Raw genomic sequence first — 23,982 nt, forward strand, 5'->3', positions numbered from 1 at the left:
ATGGAGAACAGGTGGAGTTGTACGCATGCCACCAAACATACACAACTGCCCCTTTTACTTTTGGCCAAGCAGAGATGCACTGCTAGAAATGCTAGAACCAGATGTCAGTTCGATTGCCACCACTTCCAGTTCCGGCATTTCTGCCAATAAGCTGATGGCAGAAAGGGCAGAAACCACACTTCCGAAAAGGATGCAAACTCAGAATACTGGCCAAGCACTCTCAGGTTTTAAATTCAGCATATGGACTCCGCATAGGCGTCAGCTGTTGCTTGTTAAGGATTGATAAGCCGCATTTTAACCAGGCTGTGTTAAACTTTTCTCTTTGCTTCGTTTCTTTCAGAATGAGCTCGAAGAGAGCGAAGTGGAGGCTGTGTGGTCGGATGTCGAGTATTCCTACAACTGACCTACACGTGTGGCAGGCACACTTTAGCAGAGTTCTTGCACTGGCTTTGAGATGGTCTCAGACTTGTGTAATGGAAGGAAATGTGCTGTACTCTTGAGTGGTGCATTGTGTGTTATTTCATACACAGAAAGGATTACGCAGGAATATCAGCATTACCCTTTCCGGCAAACCTGTAACAAACATTATTTTATACAAACCCATCACGAAATCATGCTTGTGTGATGCGTGTCAATATATCACAGGTGGCAGGGCCTGAAAGTTAGAGAAATATTTTGTTCACGAAGTCTTTATATTTTGAAATCTTTACGATTTGAAGTTGAAAGTACTTCTGAATCATTGTTATGCTAAATTTGTCATGATTGTGTGAACATTTTTAGGCAAAGCTTTTCGGCCACTGACAACTGTTGATATTTTTGTGTAGATGTATCAGTTACTCATGTTCATAGATTATTTTTGTTAGAAAGATTTTATGGAACAGAAAATACAAGTGTTTGTGGTAACCTAGGCCCGATTCTTTTGTACTCCACACTGATTGATGTGTTTAATTTAAAGATGTGGTTTGAATACATTTTTATACAACATACAGGCGCATTTAGTGTGATTCACATAGAAGTGTTTGTTCTTTTTGCACAATGGAAACAATTGTTAGTTTAACATATGCAGGTGCTAGTTCCTCCTTTCTTGAAGCACGGACTGTGCACTGCAGCAAACAATGTAGCATTGTCTTTTGGCATTATTTCTCTGATTTTTTTCTAATATACATACAATAAGTGCTGCTTCTTGCAATAGTAAATTCAGTTGTTTACTTTGACATGTCTTGGTGTGGAGAGACAGCATATGTCACATATAGAGCACGAAGTTGTTCAGAACATACAATTGCACGTCATTTAAACAGCTTGGAAGACCTGGGGCATGTAACAACGGACTTGGGGTAGTTTCATGCAACACTTCGATATTTTCCCACATGTGCAGCCCCGCACATGTGGGCACAAGTTTCATGTCAGATTGGGAAAAAAAAAAAAAAAAAAAAGGAAAGAAATAGGATATAAAAACTGCCAATTTAATGTGACTAGGCTAAAGACGAATTACATGTGCCAGCACTGCGGTTTTGGGTCGCATTTACAGAACCTCCGATTAGCATACAGTTGTAACCTACCACATTATGTGAAAGATCGCCTAACAGAGAATCGTGATCCTAGGGTCTCGATGGGTTCAAATCACATCTCGAAAGTGTTGCCCAAGTTGGAAATGGCTTCAGACAGATGGACATTGAAGGAATCTGCAAATGGGCGTTCTAGTGATGGAGCACAAAAAAATAAATTGGCTGGACTCTTCTGGGTCAAGGCTGAATAAATGCAGGCATCTTCTCAGTACATTGGGTGCGTCACAGTCAGGTAGAGGAAATGCGCTATGACATGACAAGGAGCACAGCGTTGGAAATCGGTTAGCATGTACGGGACAATGACGTGGTTACATCGCTGCTCTACTTGATACCTACACGCACGGAGAAATGCAGAGTGATGTGAATCCATACACAAAATGGAGAATATTGTGTACTGCTGAATGAGACTAACAGCACTGCAGTATGTTGGTCATTTGGATGAAAAGACTGCGTTCTTTGTGTCCTTGTGTTTGTGGGTTGTAATATTGTGTACCATAGTATCTTGATTCTAAGCACCCCACCTGTTACATCATCTTCACCTGCATTTTTTTTTTTTTTTTGCTCAAAACCGTGTTGGAAATATTTGTTGCATTTGAAATATAGTACGTGAGGTTTAACCCTTTGGTTTCTTTTTGTAATTAATTATGCGTGTGAAAGAAATGATTGCTAATTATGTTTTAACAGATATCATATACATTTTATGCTTCCTGTCAAAAATGCATCAATGACACACTTCAGCCTCTCTGTCTTGTACCTGTAAGACTGATGCTGGTGTGAAAATGTTTAGTCATCTTAAATAAATGGATCAGCAGTACATGCAGAGAAAATTGCCAGAATGTATGTGCGTGCTTTGTATACATTCATTGATTTGTTGCATTAAAAAAATCAGAGTTCTAGCGCCTGTCGAACAGCAACCTCACATCTTTGTAACACCTGGGTGACACCATTTCTGTAGTTGCAGATCAGCCAAAATATAATTAATATGCATGGAAAAATTACTAATTGATAGAATGAACACTGCAGCTGGCGGAAGACACCTCGCAATGCATTTTTGTGGGTTTTGCAAAGCATCCTCTATTACTTTTCCTACGAGGAGCAGCGCATATGTCTGGCCATTTACAGCCAATCTGGGTCACCTCGACGCGTGCGGCATTTTTTCGCCGCAGGGTGCGTCGTCCGTTGACGGATGGTGTGAGGACGTTTCCGATTATGCCGTTCGCACCGCTGAGCAGTTGCGAAATGTGGATGTGGTGCGGCTTGTGTACAAACATTGCGGTCGGCAGACGCGATCATTTCGCAAGGGCACATTATGCTGATCGCGCTGTTTTGGCTGCGCGCTCCGCTCTCTTCGCATAACTGCGTGAATCAGAGCGTTTGAAACGTTAGCCCGGGAAAAAAAGATAGCATCAAAAGAACTCGACAGAGGAGCGGAGCGCGTAGTCTTTCTCGCCGAGCGAAGCGCCGCGCCAAGTGCGCGTACAAGCAGTACAAGCGCGTACTAGAGAGCAACTCTTTCTACCGAGGACGGCAGCACCGGCATCGCCATCGCCAATGGCAACTTTCAGCTTTGGCTGATGCTAGGCAGCTGTGCCTGCGGTCGCGCTCGAGGTGGTGGTGGTATTTCGCCCCTCCGTGGTTTGTCACTGGGGGCTTTGAAGGAAGATCGGGGAGCACCGCGCCAGTTCGCGGCGTGAAAAGCGTGCGCAAGTGAGACGATACGCGCTCGGCCAGGGCTCCTAAAGCAGGCATCGCCATGTCGACGCTGCCTCTACCGAAGGCGCTGACGCAGCGCAGGACCAACAGTTTGGATCAGGAGAAAGAGAACTTCGAGAAGTCACAAGTAAGTCCTCGGAACTCTTCCGGCCACGAACGATCACCGCTTCCACACGTGGACCCTGCCCTCCTGCTTCATATTATTTTCTCTCCGCTTGTCAGTGGTATCTCATCGTTCTGTGGAATCGTCCGGCTTTTCTTTTGCGAAGGTCAGCGTGAAACTCTAGCGCTCTAGCCGCGGCGGTACAACTTCCGCACGCCGGCGGGGTTCCTCCCCGTCGTGCCGTTTGTTTGGGAGAGCGGATGCACTACGTCAATCATGTTGTTTACGTCCGCCCGACTGCGAGCCGTGTCGCGCCTTCGCCCGGCGTCGCGATTCCTGTCACGGACAGGCTATATCGAGAAGCTGCGAAGCGATGCGTAATGTATGCGTATGTCATAGCTCGTGCTTCTGCAGATCCGCGCGGCTCGCGCACGGACGGAACAGAGGCAGGCGTGGGCGGCCCGCCTGTGACCGCATTCACGTGCGGGCATTCAGGTCTTGGCCATCGCCTCCGCTGTTCGGCAGCCGATCGTGAAGCTCTGGTTTTTCCTTGTTCGGGCCTTTCCTTTCACTCGGCGATTTCCCGCACGGATCGCCTGCGTGCACCGTATTCCGCGCGCAGTGTCATCATACCGCTCAGCGCTGTCGTTTGTCGGCGACTTTTTCGGGTCGGTGACACTGCCGCGTCTGAGAGGTGGGGCGCCTAGCTGAAATGGGGGGGGGGTGAACGGTCGTGGGCGTTTCACGGTCCCGCAATAAATAAGCGCCCGAACGGGACACGCGTGTCGGGCGGGCCGTGGTGGTGAGAGAATAGCCGCGCACAACCTTTTGTGGGCTTTTTTTTTTTTTTTTTCCTGCTCGTGTGTTGCCGTTTGGGCGACCACAGCAGGGCGGCCAGCGTGTTCAGCTTTTGGCAACGAATTGGAGCATTCTGTCCCTTATTGATATGTATCCCGGCCTTTTTGAAGCACGGAAGCAGCAAAGCTTCTCAGTCGTGTCGTTGCCAAAACGCCATCAATGCTCACTGAGCAACGGCTTTATTTATCCAATAGGGGAAAGTGGCAGTGGGGGACGGAGACTCTACGTTGGGTAGGTCTCCGCTGACTTCTGAGCCCAATCCAGGATCAGGTCCTGAAGATCATTATTCGCGGTTTCGGCAGCGGACGATGAAAGGGCGCATGTGGTCCGGAAGAACCCTTGCGACGTCTAGGTCGTCGCGAGTCGAAGTTATCTATCGCGCGGTTTACCAGAGTTTGCCTGAGTAGCGGTACAGAGCGAGGAATTGGCAGATTCGCCTGATGTGAATACGGCTGCAAATCGTTGCTGCACAAAGTCACGCCACGAAGAACATTAAAAGAAGTCCAATTATATTGACGGAAATTTTTTGCATTTGAAGCATTTGTCCTTTCTGTACGACCAAGGATAGGCACACATTCCTATAGCGGTGACCTTCGAACATCTCCATTCAAGTGTCGAGAAATAATGGAAATGTCTTGAAGCACACTTTTCCATTGTTGTTTTCCTTTAATATGCAAGATGCACACCTTGCTCATGATATCCTTGACAGAGGTTCAAACTTAATGCTTGTGAATGGTGCGAGAACAGATATTGGACGGCATTGTAGTTTGTTCAATTTATTATAAATGGTCATGTCCATAAGAGCTGGCACTCTGTCATAATTTCATTGCATCTTTAACTGCTTGATGCAGTGTTTTAGCGGAAAGCAGTGCATACAATTGCTGAATTTCTTCACCTCGTAGATATAAGTAACAGCAGTGCATATTTTGGCTGTCATCCACCTTGGATGAGTTCCAGGTGACTGCCTGAAGCTACATCTGTAGTAGAGGCTGTGCCGCAGGTGCGGTGCTAAGCAGCCTGCTTGTTCGTTGTTTACTCATCCTATTATGTGGTTCCTGTTCACTATTTCCTTCTGGAAAAGCTGGGCTGACGTGTATCTCGCTAATTGGCAATATCTCACAAATTGGCAAGCTGTTTTGGAAAAACTAGATGCTTCAGGGGCAGAGCTCAAAGAAAGCACAGGCGCCACGCGTTTCCTATTTGCTGCTCAAAGGAGTTCGTGCAGCTGCGCATATTCCTTTGCAATGCCTCAAAGGAAGCAGTTCTTTTTTTCAGCTCACATTTACATGCTAGTCCAGTGAGAGCAGCGTTCAAGTATTTTAACAGAAAAATGGTATACTAGGGAGAAGTTAAAAAAATGGAGTGTTTCCTTTAGAGCTGTACAGACGCAAGCTGTTGTTTTCCACGTTGTATCCTGCGTGTGTATCCAGGAACTCCAGGTAATCTGTAATTTGGAGCTCAGAGTGGTAGGCAGTGGACTGAACACTACTTTGAGGGTATGCATAGTTGCGTTCAAAACCGCAACTTTAATTTGCATCCACATCTTTTTTTTGTCTTTAGTGTATGCTAGCTCCAGTCATCTTAAAATCCTTTGAGTCTGTTGAATCATAACCATCACTCAAGTGATTGAAAGCTTTTTGGTGTGTGACTTGCTATATAATATTGAACTACCACTAACTGCCTGTTAATCGCTGGCCTGCTCATGGGGCCTATGCAGCCGTATTTAACGAAACGTCCTGCCTTCTGGAACCTTCCCAGCTTCAATTTTTATGAAAGTTGGGATTTTCACCTGGCTGCTTTGGCCAGACTTGATTTGTTAGCTATATCTATTTGCACTGTCACTATCAATGATAATTTGTTTTGTTGCTGCCGCTGTTATCAGCTTCGTGTAGTGTACATGCAGTTCCCTGCGCTAAAAAGTTCGTTATGGCCAGGAAGTGGCTGCATATCTCACTTGACAACTCCACAGCTGGGGCAGGTCAATGCCTTGCTATGAGCAGAGTCAGGGAGTTCAATCCTTCCTCTTGAGCACCACTGAATGCAGTTAGTGTTCTGATTGTTTTACAGTTTGGAATCTACAGCATTAGCTGTAAGATGTCTTTCATAACAAAATTAATTAATTTCTCTCAGTTGGCTTGAATTGCAATTGAATTAAACAACTGTTAGGGTTTACAACTGAAAACTACAAGTGTCCGCAGGAAAGGCCGGAAGGTGGCTGTCATGGGAAGAACCCCGAGGGTGGTTCTCAAAACCTCTTCCGTTGATGGAGGAGGTTTTGAGGTGGGTGGTTGAAATTCAACCTGGGGGCAGTCTTCGCAAGAACAACCCGACTCCTTCTGATGCCATGCTCGCCACAATGCGGTAGTAGTTGCGCACACAGGTGTCAATGTAGATTCTACGGAAAATTACAGGTCTAAATGGAGGCAAAAATTATAGCAACTTTCTTTGATTAATGCGCTTAGCTTTGCAATTTTTTTTACATCGTTTTAGAAAACATTTACGTGTGGTTTTTCCCTCTAGCCTGGCGCTTACTTTTTGCTGCACAAGTTTATTTTAAATATTTCGTTTTTGCTACCTTAGTTCAGTGGATTTTTGCGGCTGTGTGTAATCTGTTTTATCATGTTCATTACCTGTGTGCATAGACACTCACTTTCTCATTAGAAAACAAAATTTGCTTCCATTTTCTAGCCATTTCATTGCTTTCCGGGAATTTAACAAATGGGGTCATTGTTGGCAGTTACTTTTAATCATTCAAATCTCCTACAAAAGCTTCTTTTTATAACTTTTTTGTTATCACCATTGTATAGCCGAGGTTTCGGTTTGGTGCTTTTGCCATTTTGGAATAGTTGTCCTGAAGGTTTTGAAAAGTGGCTTGTAGTGAATAGGCGGTAACATGTACAGAGTGTAGCATAGTCAACTAAAAATGTCAACAATAAAAAGGAAGTTGGCCTCTGAACAATCCTTAATGAGGGGTCTGGAGGAATTTCACACATATTGAGTTGGCCACTGCATTATATATGTCTTAAGCTTTCCTGTCTTAGTTTTGATGAGTAATTTTTGAAAGCAATAAGTAAAACAGCAAAACAACTAGGAAAGTGAAACTGCGCTTTTTATCAAGTATATGTCACGATAAACAAAAGTATGACGTCATGGATACCGTCAGAACACCTCTCATTTGAGCTTTCGTTGGCTGAACTGGTGACTGGGTGACAGCTGCAGTCATTGTCTCAAAGTACCAAAAACAAGTTAAAAATTCGTTCAGCTAGCACAAAGTAAAGTCGACGTGCATCCAGTTCATGATGTCACGCATACAAGGTTACCTGTAGTGATCACCCCGATTTCAAATTTTAGAAATAAGTTCCGCCAAAACAAAACTTTGTTTGGCTGCAAAATTTCCCACTTGGGATTGGAAAACTGTAGACAACCTACTGCGCAGTTTCATTAAAAGGCATATAGGTCAAAGCTTCACAATATGTAAAAATGTCGGTCCTGCTTTCACTTTAGAAAACAAGTAATTAGTTCTGTTCAGCCCATGATGCCCTTTGTTGGTTGTGCACTGTTGAGCTGAATATGATTTTCTTCCATTGGCGCTTAATGTGCTATAAAAGTGACAATGCAACACAGCTGCTTGGGTTTTTTGCTAGATTGCTAGGTACTTTGCTAATTGCAAGCGAGTGCACATAGGCCAGGCAAGAAGCTATTGAGATGGCAGAAAGATGGGAAATTCTTGTCATACAACAGCAGCAGTGGCCTTCAGGCACTTTTATTTGAAAGACATGCCCCCAATATCCCCTTCAGGTGCTGCATTCACAGATGGGGTGATGACCTGACCCCAATCATTTTCTTGTACACGAAGTGAGCCTCTCCCCTTGAATTTCACGCTAAACATGTACATGCTGCCTGTCAGCGTTGTTGTTTAAAGGGCAACTCCTGTGGTTTTTCCATCATTTTGTGTTTTTGGTTGAATTACATTCCTCGGCACGTCCTGACACCAACACAAAAAAACGTTTTTCGAAATTCCAATTAGAAGTATCTTTAGAAAGGAACAAAACAGCAAATCGAAACCGAAACTGCTTTCACGGCCGGAAACGACGTCCCACTTGACGAAATGGTGACGTCACACTAAGTATTAGAAAAACACTCGTACGTGCGTTGGATGGTGAACATAAAGTGTGGAAATCATGACGCATTGTATAAAATGTCTGAGGTAGTTCAATATAAGCCTCACAATTTCATAATCATGCTGGAAATGGACAGTAACGCCGTTATACTGATTGTGACGTCAGAAACTCAGTGTTGCTGGCAGAAATAGTCTCAACTTAAGCCATGAAAACAGCATATTTTAAAGTCGTGTTGTGCGCGAACGGATTATCGTACGGCACCCAAATTTTGTAGAATGCGTCAGGACGGAGAGGAGAATCTACAGTAAAATTTTTATTAGAATATTTGAATGTCAAAAAACCTCCAGAGTTGCCCTTTAATCTCTTACAGTTGCAGCAAAATGTAGTTAAATGAGCAAATACGAAGGTTGCACATTTTATAATGGTTAGCTTCTCTGCTTATTAGCTGTTTCCAACTAACTGTGAATGATGCAGTTTAAAATGCGAATTATGTAAATAAAGTACTTTGTGAGAGAAGCTTCAGTTTTCGTTTTCACAGACATATAAATAGGGCTGTGGCAACTACAATTGGCGACATGATGCCTTAATGCTCAAGATTTGAAAACTGCGTTTTCTTTCCTCGATATGTTGTAAAATCGTGCTTCTGAAAAAAGAAAGTTGGATGGAATAGAATGTCAAACATTGTTTATGGACATGACCAATGGAGATGTCTCTGACAGGGGCTTTTCTGGTATTGAAACATAGGAATTCGTTCAAATGACACTACCATGGGGAATCGCTTGTCTGATTGTTCAGGGACGATGATGAAAATGTTGAAGAGAACAGGAGGAGGAAGATTTCTGGAAATGAAGACAGTGTTCATCTCTTCCGGCATGGTATTGGCTTCAATTGTCATGGCTATAGATGAGGCGGTTGCCATTCAGTGGTGGAGGGGGGAATGAAGCTGCAAAACCCCATATCGATATTAACCCTTTCACTGCTAAGCCTGAGATAACTCTGGCTGCTGCATATGCACACTCTTTGCCAATCCCGAGTATAATTGTTTTGGCTTTTAACTCAGTCCGTGCTGCTCCCGAAGCTACTCGTGTAAACAAAAATAGTGCAAGCATCATGGTGCCATCTATGGAGAGGCTGCATCAGTTGATAGAAGATTCGGGATAAATTTTGAATAACAGAAGGAGTGCATGTATCTACATCCGCATCACTCCAACTACCACGAAGCAGAAGCCAAGTCTATCACGAGTGTGCTAGCACCCAGCTTCAGCCAAAGCTGCGAAGGGAATCTCGCTATCAGTGTTCCAGCTGCCAGGTACTGCTGTGTGGTGCCTTGTTTTGAAGAAAATTTTCTATCAGCTGGACATCTTAATAGGCAGATGATTATTTCATTGATTAGTTATTGTCAATTTCTTTGAATTGAGTATGACTTACTTCTAAGAATAATTATGAATAAAAATGTTTAGATTTCTTCAGAACTTTGATTTGCCTTATTAGTGTCAAATTTCTATAAAACTACCATGAAAAAAAAAAACACTGCAGGAATTTTGCAGCGCTGCAAAAAAAAAAAACTCGACAGTGAAGGTGTTAAACGCCCTCAAGTCATTGTCGAATAACAAAAGTTCATAAGGGGCATTGACAAGTTAAATATAATTATGTCCCCGTACCCATCCAAAGAAGGGCAAATGAAGCAGCTGAAGCAGCTTATTTCGCATTTTGTTTCAGCTGCCCCAGCAACATTTGATTAGTGCCTCAGCGATGCAGGCAAAGAGCGATTTCAGAAAAAAATTGCTTTAGATTGCTAATTATTCACACTAATATTGATAATATGAGTAGTTAGGTGTCTAGCGTTTCAGTTTAAACAGCAACAAACAAATGATAAAAGTATGCCAAATCATTTTTTAATACCGGTTTCCACTGGTTGCTCTGGAGCAGGTTTTCTTACTCTGCAATGACGATTTTGATTCCGCTGGTCGACCAAGATAGGTTTCGCCTATTCTGCTGGTCATTTAGAGCAAGTCGAGGTGCTCTAGCTCATTTGGCCGACCAGAGTCTGATGTCGGCTCTCGCCAGACGTTCAAGTCGGTGATGTTATGACTTTTGGAGGTTGCAGGGGTTCTTTGTTTGCTATTTTTAGTGGTTTCAGCGATATTGGCAGTAACCGTTTTGTGCATGCATGTGTCAAAGTGCGTCTATTGAGAAACGTCTGCAGCATTGAAGGGACAGAGCACCAGCACTGGCCAAACTATGTCATGAGATTATGATGGAGATGAAAAGGTCTTGCCTCATATAGTACAGGCCGAGCACTACAATATCAAAGAAAAGAGGCTTTACAATTTAAATTTGCCATTGGAAATGCCATAAAAATAACTGAGGCACTATCTAGAGGAGAAACCCTATTATTTTCACTGTAGTACCCTACATGACTAAAAATATCGCTGATTTTCGTAACTGCACACTGTTCTTTTTTCTTCTAGGAGTTCTTGTCATAATTTATTATATTTTGTGCTCTCTATGCAGCCACTTCCTGGCCTCAGCAGATGTTTTAGCGCAGAGAACTGCATGTACACTACACGAAGCTGATAACAGCAGCAGCAACAAAACAAATTATCATTGATAGTGACAGTGCATATAGATACAGCTTTCACACTGCGAGAGGCATGCTTTCAGCTTTTGCCACTAGGTGGCACCAGAGTGTTTGGAATTTCGTGAATGAAGCGAGATTAGTGCCCACTAAAACTTTCATTGACGAGGCTTACGTTAACGTGCCGTAACAGCCTTGAGTGTGGAAACTGAAATGGACGCTACTCTACGCAAAAAATGTCTAATTAATGGCTGGCAAGTGAAATTTATATTTTCGGTACATCTTCTTTTGTTGACCACCAGTCGTCATTGCAGTCCCTGTTCATGGCTTCTAGCATTGGACTACATAAAAATAGGTGCATGCACTGATTGTACAATTCTCGGAAAGAATTTTCTACAGCATTTCTACCAAAACCGTTATGAAATCGAACATTTTAGACATCGACCTTTCCATTGCGGCGGAAAAAAAATTCGAGACCTAAATTCCGGTGTTCCGTACCTTCAGAATCATGCGAAAGCAATTTGCAGAGTGCTTGACTCCTACCTATTTACTAACCGCAACACATTTGGGGTTGGGATGCGACTTCAACATCCAGGACTGGCTCAGCATCACTTCCACCGTGTGCTCTGCATATTCCATTTGTCAGCCAAGGCTGATTCGCTCCATAAGGTTTTAGGTTGCTCTGTTCTAATTCGGGCACTGAGCTCCATTCAACCAGTGGAAATCGCCATAAATGCACTTTATGGGTTTCTACGGACAGGATGACCACTCGTTACAATCTGCAGGAGCTGGGGCAACAAAAGCATCATTGAGTGCAGAGGAGCGCAAGGGGAATCAAAGGCTTTTGGGATATGCAGTGGAAACGGGTAGACTGGAGAGAATGGATACTAGTGCAGTGCTGACAGGTGGCACCCCGGATGACAAGTTGTACCACAGTTGCACATGGGAGTAAACAAATTCTGTATCATGCTATTAAATGGGGTCTGGTCGAGCTGAATCCGGAGAAGAGACAAGAGCCAGCTGCTTTAGTAAAGGCAAAAATGTGGTGGGTTGGTGTTACTCTTAGATTCAATATCACAGGTACGTGTTTTCATGCATTTCTCCATTAGAGTACGAGTCAAATGATAACATGACAATCAAGCTTTTAATTTATAACCTTCTATTTACTTTTGTGCTCAATGGTTCCATTATTTCCGCTGCTTATTTTTTTCTTAAACCCATTTATTTTCACAATCATGGCTATATGTATGATCATATGTGCATTTATTACAGGTAAAAATACTGCTGGCACTGAAAAAAATGGCTGATAAATACTCTAAGCGAGTTTTGAGTGCCCAGAAATACAACATATTACTAAAGAAAGAGAAGGCAATTATTTATGCTTACAAAATAATGTTTAAAGAAGAACGGCAAAAATACATTCTGCAATAAACACTGAAAAATGTCCATCAAATTTTTGAAATATGGAAACCAAAACGTCTGAGCTATATTAATAATTTCCTTGCCAGAAAGGAAGCACCTCCAAAGACGCACAGACTTCCGAGCTGTGAAGCCCCACAGTTAGATTCAGAGAAGCCTCACAGTGCTGAGCTGTTGCCGACACATATCGGGCTGTGATGGGCACAATCGATGGCCCCAGTGCCAGGGCATGCACACCAAATATATACAGCAGTACATATGGGAAGGCTTCATTTTGAAAGGTATTCAGTGGAGAAAATATGGGATATTTTCTTGTATGTCCTCATGAAACAACTGTTTTTGTTGCTTTCACAGGTAGTTTACACTATAAAGAGTATGCAAAGCATATTCTGTCATAAACAAACATGTATGATGGTGAAGAAATTAGATCAGTAAATAACATACCAGATTGGCTTTCTTCATGGGCGATGCCCACCAATGTATGCACAATAAAAGCTAGCTACATTTCACCTGTTACTTACTTTTAATGAATATGATCGTAATTGTAGTTAATTTTTCCTCTTAGTACAGATAACTCACTGAAGAGGCTGTATTTCAAGGGCCAATAGCATCCAGTAGGGAAGGAATTCTCAGCTATTCATATTTTTAGTGCAGAAAAATCTCACCTTCTCAATTTAATAATTGTAGCATTTGTGTCAACACCCGATATGTCTGCATTACAATTAATAGTTGATATCAAGGTCCCGATTATGCCTGTGTTGAATCAGTGCTTTGTTATGAAACCATGTTGTGAGTTGATCAGTGCATTTTAAGCCCTTTGAAGCTCATGCCTAAAGAAATCTCCACACAGTCACTCCAGCTGGGGCACAGGTACGGTAAATAATATGGCGGCATCTTTTTCAAAAACAATTTGTCATGTTTCTTTTGCATGCTTTCCGTGTATCAGCAGATTTTATTACGTCCGCATTTGTAAGCATTACACTTTGCGCACGAGGGATTCGGTAGTGTTGGAGTTACGTCTACAGATGTGAGCGTCGAGCCTGAAGGGGACGTACGCTGTCAGAGTCATTAGATTCATGCATAGGTCGCAAACAGAGCAAAGGTAAAAGCGCATAAAGTGCTGTTTTCCTGTTGATCACTTTCTTCACATCCTACTTTCCTTAGTGTCACTACACAGATACCTTTTAATGACATGAAACGTGTGCATGTGTGCTGCCGTGATTTTTCTATTGCTTTGCACATAAGACGGTTCCTTTAAGGTAACTGTTGCTGAGAGGGGCCACCCCGTGTGTGGGACGCGTGGCTCGCCGCACGATGTAGTGACTGGGTGAAGTTTTGTTTTTACGATGAGGCTGATAAGGCGCATGAGGATGCTGTGACAGCACACTGAGACTCTGTGCTTATGTTTGTACCGGCCTTATCTGATAATGTTTTCCACTGCCTTCGTGGAAGAAGAGCCAAATCAAACCTTCCTGTGATAAGCGGGATTCATACCCACTGGAGTGGTAGTAACATGAAGCCTTTGGGCAGCAGGGTGGGTCTTGAGTAAGTGTGTCAACTTGCCTGGGGGCGAGGCAGCTTCAGCTCACAGACCCACAGCGATGGCTCAGTGCAAGGGTAGAAGTTCTGCTCCATTTGCTCCATTCTGCTCTAAACAGTTTCCCTGCTCCATCCTGGTCCAAAATGCTATATTGCTCCAAAACTGCTTCAAATGGGCTGCTTCGATGTTTTTCCATCAAATTTAGTGAAATGCGGTTTTGCCTCTCAATGGTCATTACTGGTATTCTCTGCGAAAAATTCGATTTGATGCAATTTTGTTAGACGACTGTGAAAAGCACAGCACGGTGATGACATTTGTGAAGTATGCATACATGGTGTAGGGGCTGTCCTAGTAAACATGATGGCAACACGCTGGTGGCAGCGGTATCTCTCTCTGAGCCTAATACATCTTTCATAAACTAGAAGAGCATCAGTTCAGTTCAGTCGTGTCTGACTATTTATGACCCTATGGACCATATCACGCCACGCTTTCCGGTCTCTCACTATCTTCCTAATATCACATAACTTCATCTGCAGCACCTCGAGGATGCCATCTAACCATCGCGTTCGCTGCCTACCCCTTCTCCGGTGACCCTCAACCTTTCCCAACATCAAATCTTTCTCCAGTGACTACTCTCTTCTCATCAGATGACCAAAGTAGCTGAGCTTTAACTTTAAATTTAACCCTCCAATGAGCAGTCAGGGTTTATGGTCGATAATATCGACTGATTTGATCTTCTGGCAGTCCAAGGAACTCCCAAGAGTTTCCGCCAACACCACAATTAAAAGGCGTCAATTCTTCGATGGTCAGCCTTCTTCACAGTCCAACTCTCGCATCCATACATCACAACTGGAAAGACCATAGCACGAGTTATACGAATCTTGGTTGGCAGACTAATGTCTCTGCGGTCAAGGCTAGCCATGGCTCTCTTTCCCAGAAGCAGGCGTCTCCTAATTTCATGGCTGCAGTCTCTGTCCGGGGTAATCTTGGAGCCCAAGAAGAGATAGTCTGTCACAGCTTCCACTTCTTGTGCCTTGATGCTCCAGGACTTGATAGGGCTAGATGCCATGATATTTGTCTCTTTAATGTTCAGTTTAACTTTAAGCCCAAACTTCTCACTCTCTCCTTGTACGCGCATCAGAAGTCTCTTGAGTTCCACTTCACTTTCTGCCGTTAAAGTGGTATCATCCGCATATCTAAGGTTGTTGATAAGTTTTCCAGCAATCTTCACTCCACCTGAAGACTCGTCCAGACCGGCCTTCCTCATAATGCACTCAGCATATATGTTAAATAGGCAAGGCGACAGTATGCAGCCTTGTCTCACTCCTTTCTCAATCGGAAACTAATCAGTAAGACCATGCCCAGTTCTGACTGTGGCCTCTTGCCCTTCATACAGGTTCCTGAGGAGACAGATGAGGTGAATTGGAACTTCCATCTCTTAGAGAGCTTGCTACAATCTGCTGCGATCTATGCAGTCAAATGCTTTCGCATAATCAATAAAGCAGAAGTACATGGGTTTTTGGGACTCTCTTGCTTTTTCCATGATCCAGCAAAGGTTGGCAATCTGGTCTCTAGTTCCTCTGCCCTTGCGAAACCCAGCTTGCACGTTCGGAAGCTCCCAATCCACATACTGCTGCAGCCTACTTTGGAGGATTTTCAACATCACCTTGCTAGCATGCGAAATAAGGGCGATTGTACGGTAGTTGGAACAATCTTTGGCGCTGCCTTCCTTTGGAATGGGGATGTAAACTGACCTCCTCCAATCCTGTGGCCACTGCAGGGCTGTTCAAATTTGCTGTCATAATGTATACAGAACGTTAGCAGCGTCATGGTTGAGGTTTTGAAGCAACTCAGCTGGAATACCATAAATTACGCTAGCTTAGAGCATGGAGCCTAATAAATGTTCGCGAGTAAACTTCGAATGTAGTGATTGGAAGGAATTGATTGCCAAAGGAATGCTCCGTGCATGTGACCTAGCACTTTCTCTCAGCTACCACGAGCCATTAGGAAACTTGTCTAGCTGCAAAGAACTACACGAGTTGTTCTAATGGTTCTGCTGTGAAGACAAGTAGGCACTTCATCATCGAGGCTGCTATGCCTATGCTAGACAACGGCCGGTCTCGAAGGAGAGCGTGCGCTCTTTGTTACGGCCTTCTCAATCGCCGCGGGAACAATGGGAATGTTTCTCCTTGAGTTACGCTCTCCACTGCTGCAAGGGGCGCAACCTGCTCACTATTCGCTCTGCACCTGCCTCAGCGGCGGCGGGTGGCTTTTTTCTGGTTTTGCGCTGTCGTTCGCTTGTTTCGTGGTGAGTGCAGTCCCGAAAGGAAAGAACACGGAAGGTGGATACTGCAGCATCATGTCGTTAGCGTACTACACATGTGAGCCGAGTCTTTATATAAAAACACTGTCGCTCAGCGAACGTTCGACAAGCATATAACATGCATTGCGGCATGGTAGCTAATTTTGTCCACTTTAATCGAATTTTTTCCAAGCCAGCTCAAGAATAGCAAGGAAAAAAACACTGAATGAGCATTGATCACTTCGAAGCTGCTTCAATAATAACATTACAGCAACTCATCTGCAACAGTAAAACAGTCTTTTAGTGCTAGATGCGAAACCATAGATATACTATAGCACCGAAGAAGAAAATAATTTCATAAAAATGTAATGTAAGTTGCATTGCTTGCGTGATATAAAGTATTAGTATAACAGTCAAAGTAAAAACTGTAAGATTGAGTTTTCAGTGTTATAATTTATATATTAGCAAATTTGTTGTATTTACACATTATTTTATTTTGCAAATAAACGCTGTTTTAATGAAATATTACTTATTATGCTTATGAAAACAAAGAAATGGTTTGATATTCATGACACCACTTGTGCTGGAAGCGGTAAAAAGAGGCTAATAAATGACAGCTGGTGATACTCTATTGCAGTGGCTGACGAGTTTATTATCGAAAGCATCCAAGAAACGTCTAAAGTGTGAAAGAAGGAAACTTTCACTGAAGGAACATTTCAAAAAATGCTGTTCATCACGAGTCTACTGCACAAGTGGTAGAATACCTCCTGAGGAAAGGTGTCGGCTCCGTCCTCAAAAGGAAATTCAATAGTGGCCCCATTGAGGCTCTCTTAGGGAAAGTAAGGCTAATGTGCGGAGAGAACGACATGCTAGATGCGATGGCCGTAACAGCGGCACTTGACCACATTGTCAAGACGGACGTTTCATCTTGGAGCAAAATCAAGGCAGTTTTCGTCGATGCCACAGAAATCATTTCTCTCGGCCACAATCAGTAACCGAGGAAATAAAGGAATTGTGGTGGCATCTCCTGTCATCCCATTACTGTCACATTTTTCGGTTTTGCTTACGTCGATGGATACATTGATAATTTAATCAGTGACCTCGGGTGTGACGCTGCACTATCTTTCTTGAAACTAGCGAAAGAAGCAGCCCCATGTACACTCTTCTACGAGGACAAGAATTCTAGTGGACTGCATTATCCGAAACCAAAGTTTATTGCCCTATTGGGCAAGGTTTTCTTTAAAAAAAAAAAAAAAAAAAAAAAGAAAAAAAACTCTTGCATCTACCACACACAAATGCTCTCGAAGTATTCCAAATCCTGATTCAAGCAGCACAATTGAGAATTCACCATTGCTGAGTTGCCCTGAAGGAATTAGCAACAGCCTATAAGGTCCGCTTCTTTGATATCTGAAAAATTTATCAGAATCCTTCTTGTGAATTATGCAAGAAAGTGACAGACAGGAATTACAGGCCAGCTCCCTATATGAACAAACCGGCCAGGATGATATTGAGACTGAATTTTCTAGCCGCAGGTCACGTTTTGATGAATTGATGAATATGTAGTACAATGTATAACTGAAGGACAATTTTTTTATTGTTTGCCGCTCTTTTCAATTAGGCACAACTGTTCATGCCCACTTCGTTGATTAAAGGTTGTTGTTTATCTATGCATTAAACTGACTACGTCTGTTATAAATGTATGTGCGTCAGTTGCAAGACTACATATACATATTAAAGTTGTTGTTTATCTATGCATTAAACAGACTACGTCTGTTATAAAACGTATGTGCGTCAGTCGCAAGACTACATATACATATTCTGTCTTTCAACCGACTGATTTGTTTTGAACGAAGCTAGAACAGCTCACTCCACTAGACAACTGCAATTTTAACTTTATGCGTAAATTTTGTTCCTTACTCTGAATCTGAGACGCGCCATGGATTTTCGCCGGTGTCTCTTTTGCTCTAAATGAAAACAGAAGTGGTTGACAGAATCTCCAGCGAAGTTTGCCATGCACTCACATCAGGTCGCGCTGCACCTGCTTACTGCTTTCGAAGGGACACTGCATGGCCTGATAAATTTATTTCTGTACAAAATTTAGGGGCAGAAAACGTCGAAGTGTACAAGCTTCATTCGATCGTGCTCTGCCACACTGATGAAGGCGCGCGTGAACGGTGTTGACTATATTTTATTCCTCATCGACGATAAATCTTAGACGCTGATTACGGCGTTTTTGTATAAACCATAAGGGGTGAAATGTCAGGACCTGCCGGTTGCAACTGATGCTTGCGGAGCGAAGAGCGAGCGTGCGTTTCCCTTGCGCGTGAACGGCGGTAGCAGAGGGGCAGCAGTGGGGTAGTGGCGACCCCACCAAGGCGCGGCGGGCAGTGGAAACAGACCCCATTGGTGAGGCCATAAGAGAATAGAAGCGCTCTCTCCCTCGAGACCGGCCGTAGCTGGACAAAAGCATACTTGAACTGCTATGGGAGTGATGCCACTTAGGAGCCAATCATTAAAAGTGTTCTCAGGAATGTTGGAAAGGCTTATTGCCAGCATGTTGAAATTAAGGAAGCCCCAACATAGCCATGCCACTGCCAGAAGCTGCTCTCGGAAGGCTGTCAAGTAAGGAATTAAAGGGGAAGAGGCTGTCCTTGAGTGCTGGCTACCCTCCCTAAAGGCACTACTAACCAGCGCCCAGACATTCATCAGTACAGGCATAGGATCAAGAAGCACTTGCAGAAGATAGGGAGTGGAAATGTACTGTTGGTAGTGGTGGTGCTTCAGCACATCACAGTGGGCTCCCTCTCTGAATCTATCAAGTCAAAATAGGGAAAAGCTTTTAGTTAAACTTAATAAAGTAGCAGGGTTAAAACTTGGTGACTTGGTAAACGTACCAGGCTCGTCATGTTTGCTTCTCTTCTCTGTATTGTGTCCTTGGCTGGTTTAAAATTAAACTTGATGATCAGTTGTGAAGTGGGAAAAGCAAGCATTGGACGTTGAATAAAAAGTAATCATATTAGATGTTTTACATCGGGAAGTGAAAATTGCCGTTATTAAAAGTGTGTGAGCTATAAACATGCTCCAAAACACAATTTGAGTGCTCCAAAGGTCTGGTTTTATTGCTCCAAAGTTGCTCCAAAATGCTTGAGCCTGCTTCCACCCCTGTGAGTGGTTGTGCACTCTTCTACTGAGCCAGAATACCCAGGTTTGAAGCCGACCATGGCAGCTGTGCACTAAGCGAAGTGATACACAAAAGGCACCCATGTGCTGAGTGATGTTATTGTACATTAAAGAGCCCCTTATGGCCTCAATTTGGGTTCCTCCACTGTGGTACTCATAACCTGAGTCGCTTTGGGGGGGGGGGGGGGGTTAACCCCCTGAGGCATCTTCTCTTCTCTTGGTCAGCTGCAAGCAGATCTCAAGCTTCTGGAATGGGGCCGAGCCTCGCGCGTGCGCGCGCGCGCGTGTGTGTGCGTGTTTGTGCACGCGTGTGTGCGTGTGCGTGCGCTGCCTTTTCCTTCATAATTAATAATGTTTTAGGGCCTCTCCACTTAATTTTCCAACTTGTCATTTGTGCCATTTTTTTTTTCTCTAATTGGTTTTTCTTAAATTTGCCCTCGGGAGCATGTCTGCCCTTTTTCTTTTATTTCCAATTGGTTTTTGCCTGCAATAATTTCTGGTTCGATGTGGCTTTTGTCTCACATTTATTCATTTATTTTACTTTTGTTCTTGAGAGTTTTATGATAAAGGAGGGTTAACCCACATGCACCATCATCATCATCAGCCTGATTATACCCACTGCAGGGCGAAGGCCTCTCCCATATTTCTCCACTTAACCCGGTTCTGTGCTAGCTGCATCGACTTGACCCCTGCGAACTTCTTAATCTCATGCGCCCACCTAACTTTCTGCCGCCCCCTGCTACGCTTTCCTTCCCTTGGAATCCAGTTTGTTACCCTCAGCGACCATCGGTTATCCTCTCTTCGCACTACATGTCCTGCCCATGTCCATTTCTTCTTCTTAATTTCTACTAGAATGTCGGTAACTTGAGTTATTTCTCTGACCCACTCTGGACGCTTTCTATCTCTTAATGTTACCCTTACCATTTTTCGTTCCATAGCCCTCTGGGTTGTCCTCAACTTAGGTAGAACTCTTTTGGTTAGCCTCCACGTTTCAGCCCCATAGGTGAGTACAGGCAAGATGCAACTGTTGTATACTTTCCTCTTGAGCGATACCGGTAAGCTGTTAGTCATAATCTGCGAGTCATAATCTGCGAGTCATAATCTGCGAGTCATAATCTGCGAGTGCTTGCCAAATGCGCTCCATCCCAATCTTATTCTTCTTATTTCCTTTTCATGGTCCGGATCTGCGGTTACTACCTGTCCTAAGTAGACATATTTGCCTACTGCTTCCAGTATTTCGCTACCTAATGTAAACCGTTGTTCCTTCCCGAGGCTGTTGAACATTACCTTAGTCTTCTGCATATTGATTTTCAAGCCTACCTTTCTACTTTTCCTGTCTAGGTCATCAATCATTATTTCCAGTTCATCCCCCGAGTTGCTTAGCAAGGCAATGTCATCAGCAAATCGCAGATTACTGAGGTATTCTCCATCTACCCTTATCCCTAACTGCTCCCATTCCAAGTCTCTGAATACTTCCTCTAAACAAGCTGTGAATAGTACTGGGAAGATTGTGTCTCCTTGCCTGACACCTTTCTTTATGGGAATTTTGTTACTTTCTTTATGCAGAACTATGGTTGCTGTGCAGCCACTATATATATCTTCCAGCACTTCCACGTACGGCTCGTCTACCCCCTGATTTCGCAATGCCTGCATCACCGCCGCGGTTTCAACTGAGTCAAATGCTTTTTCGTAATCAATGCTATGTGTAAGGGCTGGTTATATTCCGAACATTTTTCTATCACCTGATTGATGGTATGGATATGATCGATAGTAGAGTACCGTTTCCGAAACCCTGCTTGATCCTTTGCTTGATTGCAGTCTAAGGTTGTCCTGATTCTATTAGCAATTACCTTAGTAAATACCTTATACGTAACAGACAGTAAGCTGATTGGTCTGTAATTTTTAAGGTCCTTAGGGTCCCCTTTCTTGTGAATGAGGATAATGTTTGCATTCTTCCATGGTTCCGGTACCGTCGATGACACCAGGCACTGCGTATACAGGGTGGCTAATTTTTCTAGCACGATATCCCCCCCGTCCTTCAGCAAATCTGTAGTTATCTGATCCTGTCCAGCTGATTTCCCCCTTTTCATAGTTTCCAGTGCTTTCTTGACCTTGTCCTTCGTCACTTGTGGAACGTCTGACAGTTTTTCCCTACCGCCAATCTCATTACGGTCCTGACTACTTTGGCTACTGTAGAGATCTGTATAGAACTCCTCGGCTACTTTGACTATCTTTTCCATATTAGTGATGACGTTGCCCGCCTTGTCCCTTATCGTATACATCTGGTTTTTGCCTATGCCCAATTTCTTCTTTACCGCTTTAAGGCTTCCCCCGTTCTTTACAGCATGCTCAATTTTCTCCATGTTATACTTCCTTATATCGGCCACCTTGTACTTATTGATTAGCTTTGATATCTCGGCCAATTCGATCTGGTCTGTTGGATTGGAAGCTTTCATACTCTGGCGTTTCTTAATCAAATTTTTCGTCTCCTTAGACAGCTTACCTGTATCCTCTCTAACTATCCTACCGCCTACTTCTACCGCGCACTCAGTAATGATATATCTGAAATTATTGTTTCTTGCCTCTAGGGTAATGTCGCCATCCTCAGTTAGAGCTGAATACCTGTTCTGTAGCGAGATCCTGAGCTCTTCTGTCCTCCCCCTCACCGCTAATTCGTTATTGGGTTTCTTTCTTACTAATCTGTTGCGTTCCTTCTTCAGATTTTGGCTAATTCGGGACCTCACCATCCTGTGGTCACTGCATCGCACTTTCCCGATTACCTCTACATCTTGCATCTCTCCGTTAGGACTCTTCCATGTCCATTTCCGGTTCTTCCGTTTGCTGAAGAAGGTATTCATGATTCGTAAGTTATTGCGCTCTGCAAACTCAACTAGTAACTCCCCCCTGCTATTCCTCGAACCAATGCCATAGTCACCTACTGCCTTGTCTCCTGCCTGCTTTTTCCCTACCTTGGCATTGAAGTCGCCCATTAGTACAGTATACTGCGTCTTTACTTTTCGCATTGCCGATTCTACATCTTCATAGAAACTTTCAACTGCCTGGTCATCATAACTACATGTAGGTGCATAGGCCTGTACAACCTTCAGTTTATACCGCTTATTAAGCCTAATTACGATGCCTGCAACCCTCTCATTAATACTATAGAATTCATCTATATTACCCGCTATATACTTATTGACAAGGAAACCTACTCCTAGTTGTCGCCTTTCTGGTAAACCTCGATAACACAGTACATGCCCATCCTTCAGCACAGTATATGCCTCATTCGGCCTCCTAACCTCACTAAGCCCTATGACATCCCATTTCATGCCCTCTAGTTCCTCTAACAGCACTGCTAAACTAGCTTCACTAGCTAGAGTTCTAGCATTAAACGTTGCCAGGGTCAGTTTCCAATGGCGGCCTGTCCAGCGGAGCCAGGCTTTCTTAGCACCCCCTGCTGCGTCACAGGTCTGACCGCCGCCGTGCTCAGTTGTTCCGCAGCCGCTGGTGACTGAGGGCCGGGGTTTTATGGAGGTTATCATAGGAGGTTGTGGCCAATTACTGCACCAGCGTGGCCAACTCCTGTTCTGGTGAGGGAGTCCGTTGCCGGAGGTGTTCACCGGCATCAGGTCGCACCCCAAACCTGTGTATGCAATTCCATCGACACGCGGATTTTTTTTTTCATCTGGTGGAGAATTGCGGGGCACCGGGATTTGAACCCCGGTCCTCTTGCACGCGAGGCGGATGTTCTACCGCTACGCCACCGCTGGCAGTGGGGGGATAGGGTATTATGCTTCAGCATCTGGACTTAACCTCAGCGCCGCTTTCATTTAAGACGAAGCGAGTGCATTTCCACTCCTCGCTGCTGTCTTTGCCTGAAGCGAGCTCAGCAGATAAAATTAGAGGGTCTCTTAGATGTCTCTTAAGCGGAGGACGGCGAAAGCATACCTTTCTCCTATCATTTGCCTCTCATCGTTTGCCACAGTTCGTCATTTCAAGTCGTCGTTTGACATATTGGTCATTTCCCAGTCATGATGAGTCTGCCTGCGTAGTCATTGTAGCCCTTATCACTCATAACTAAGCAGGTTACTCATTTAGAATCAGCAGTGGTCATTACATGTCATCGTTTCACATATTGGTCATTTCGTAGTCATTAACAGTAATGATGAGTCATGCCTAGCTATTAAGTCATTATCACACATCGCTTAGCACTTTTACTCATTTCTAATCAATTGCGGTCATTACATGTCGTAGTTTGATATACTGGTCATTACAAATCATTTGTCATTAGCCATTATTAGTCATTAGCACTAGTCATTACTTCTATCAATGTCTGTTTATAACTTTTATTGATTACCTATCACCATCAATCATTTTCATTCTTAATCTCCCTCCTTGCACGGCCGGTTTTGCGATTGACACACCAGTGCACAGATGCGACGCACAGATTACAGGCACAACTTTTGTGCACAGATTTTCGCTCCATGAGCCTAGAACGGCTTTCGCCTTAAAAAACAAGCGCATCTCGTCTCAACGTTAACGTGCTTGCACACGCGCACACAAAAAAGTTTACGTTTACCACGCAGACGTGAGGCGAACACGC

The 23,982-nt window shown here is 43.8% G+C and overlaps 2 protein-coding genes across 2 annotated transcripts in view; both read left to right on the top strand.

Annotated features, from left to right (window-relative positions):
• APC7 (anaphase-promoting complex subunit 7) overlaps positions 1 to 2,461 on the top strand; it is a 47,421-nt gene extending 44,960 nt beyond the window's left edge. Inside the window, exon 16 of the mRNA XM_084597458.1 lies at positions 341 to 2,461. Coding sequence (XP_084453584.1) covers positions 341 to 403 — 63 coding nt within the window. The 3' untranslated portion in view covers positions 404 to 2,461. The remainder of the gene's footprint in view (positions 1 to 340) is intronic.
• A 602-nt stretch (positions 2,462 to 3,063) lies between these two features.
• Hip1 (Huntingtin interacting protein 1) overlaps positions 3,064 to 23,982 on the top strand; it is a 138,312-nt gene continuing 117,393 nt past the window's right edge. Inside the window, exon 1 of the mRNA XM_084597457.1 lies at positions 3,064 to 3,405. Within this exon, the coding sequence (XP_084453583.1) occupies positions 3,319 to 3,405 (87 nt within the window). The 5' untranslated portion in view covers positions 3,064 to 3,318. The remainder of the gene's footprint in view (positions 3,406 to 23,982) is intronic.

Source organism: Amblyomma maculatum, chromosome 3 (genome assembly GCF_055883805.1).
Source record: "Amblyomma maculatum isolate TAMU_Amacu chromosome 3, ASM5588380v1, whole genome shotgun sequence".
Taxonomy (NCBI): domain Eukaryota; kingdom Metazoa; phylum Arthropoda; class Arachnida; order Ixodida; family Ixodidae; genus Amblyomma; species Amblyomma maculatum.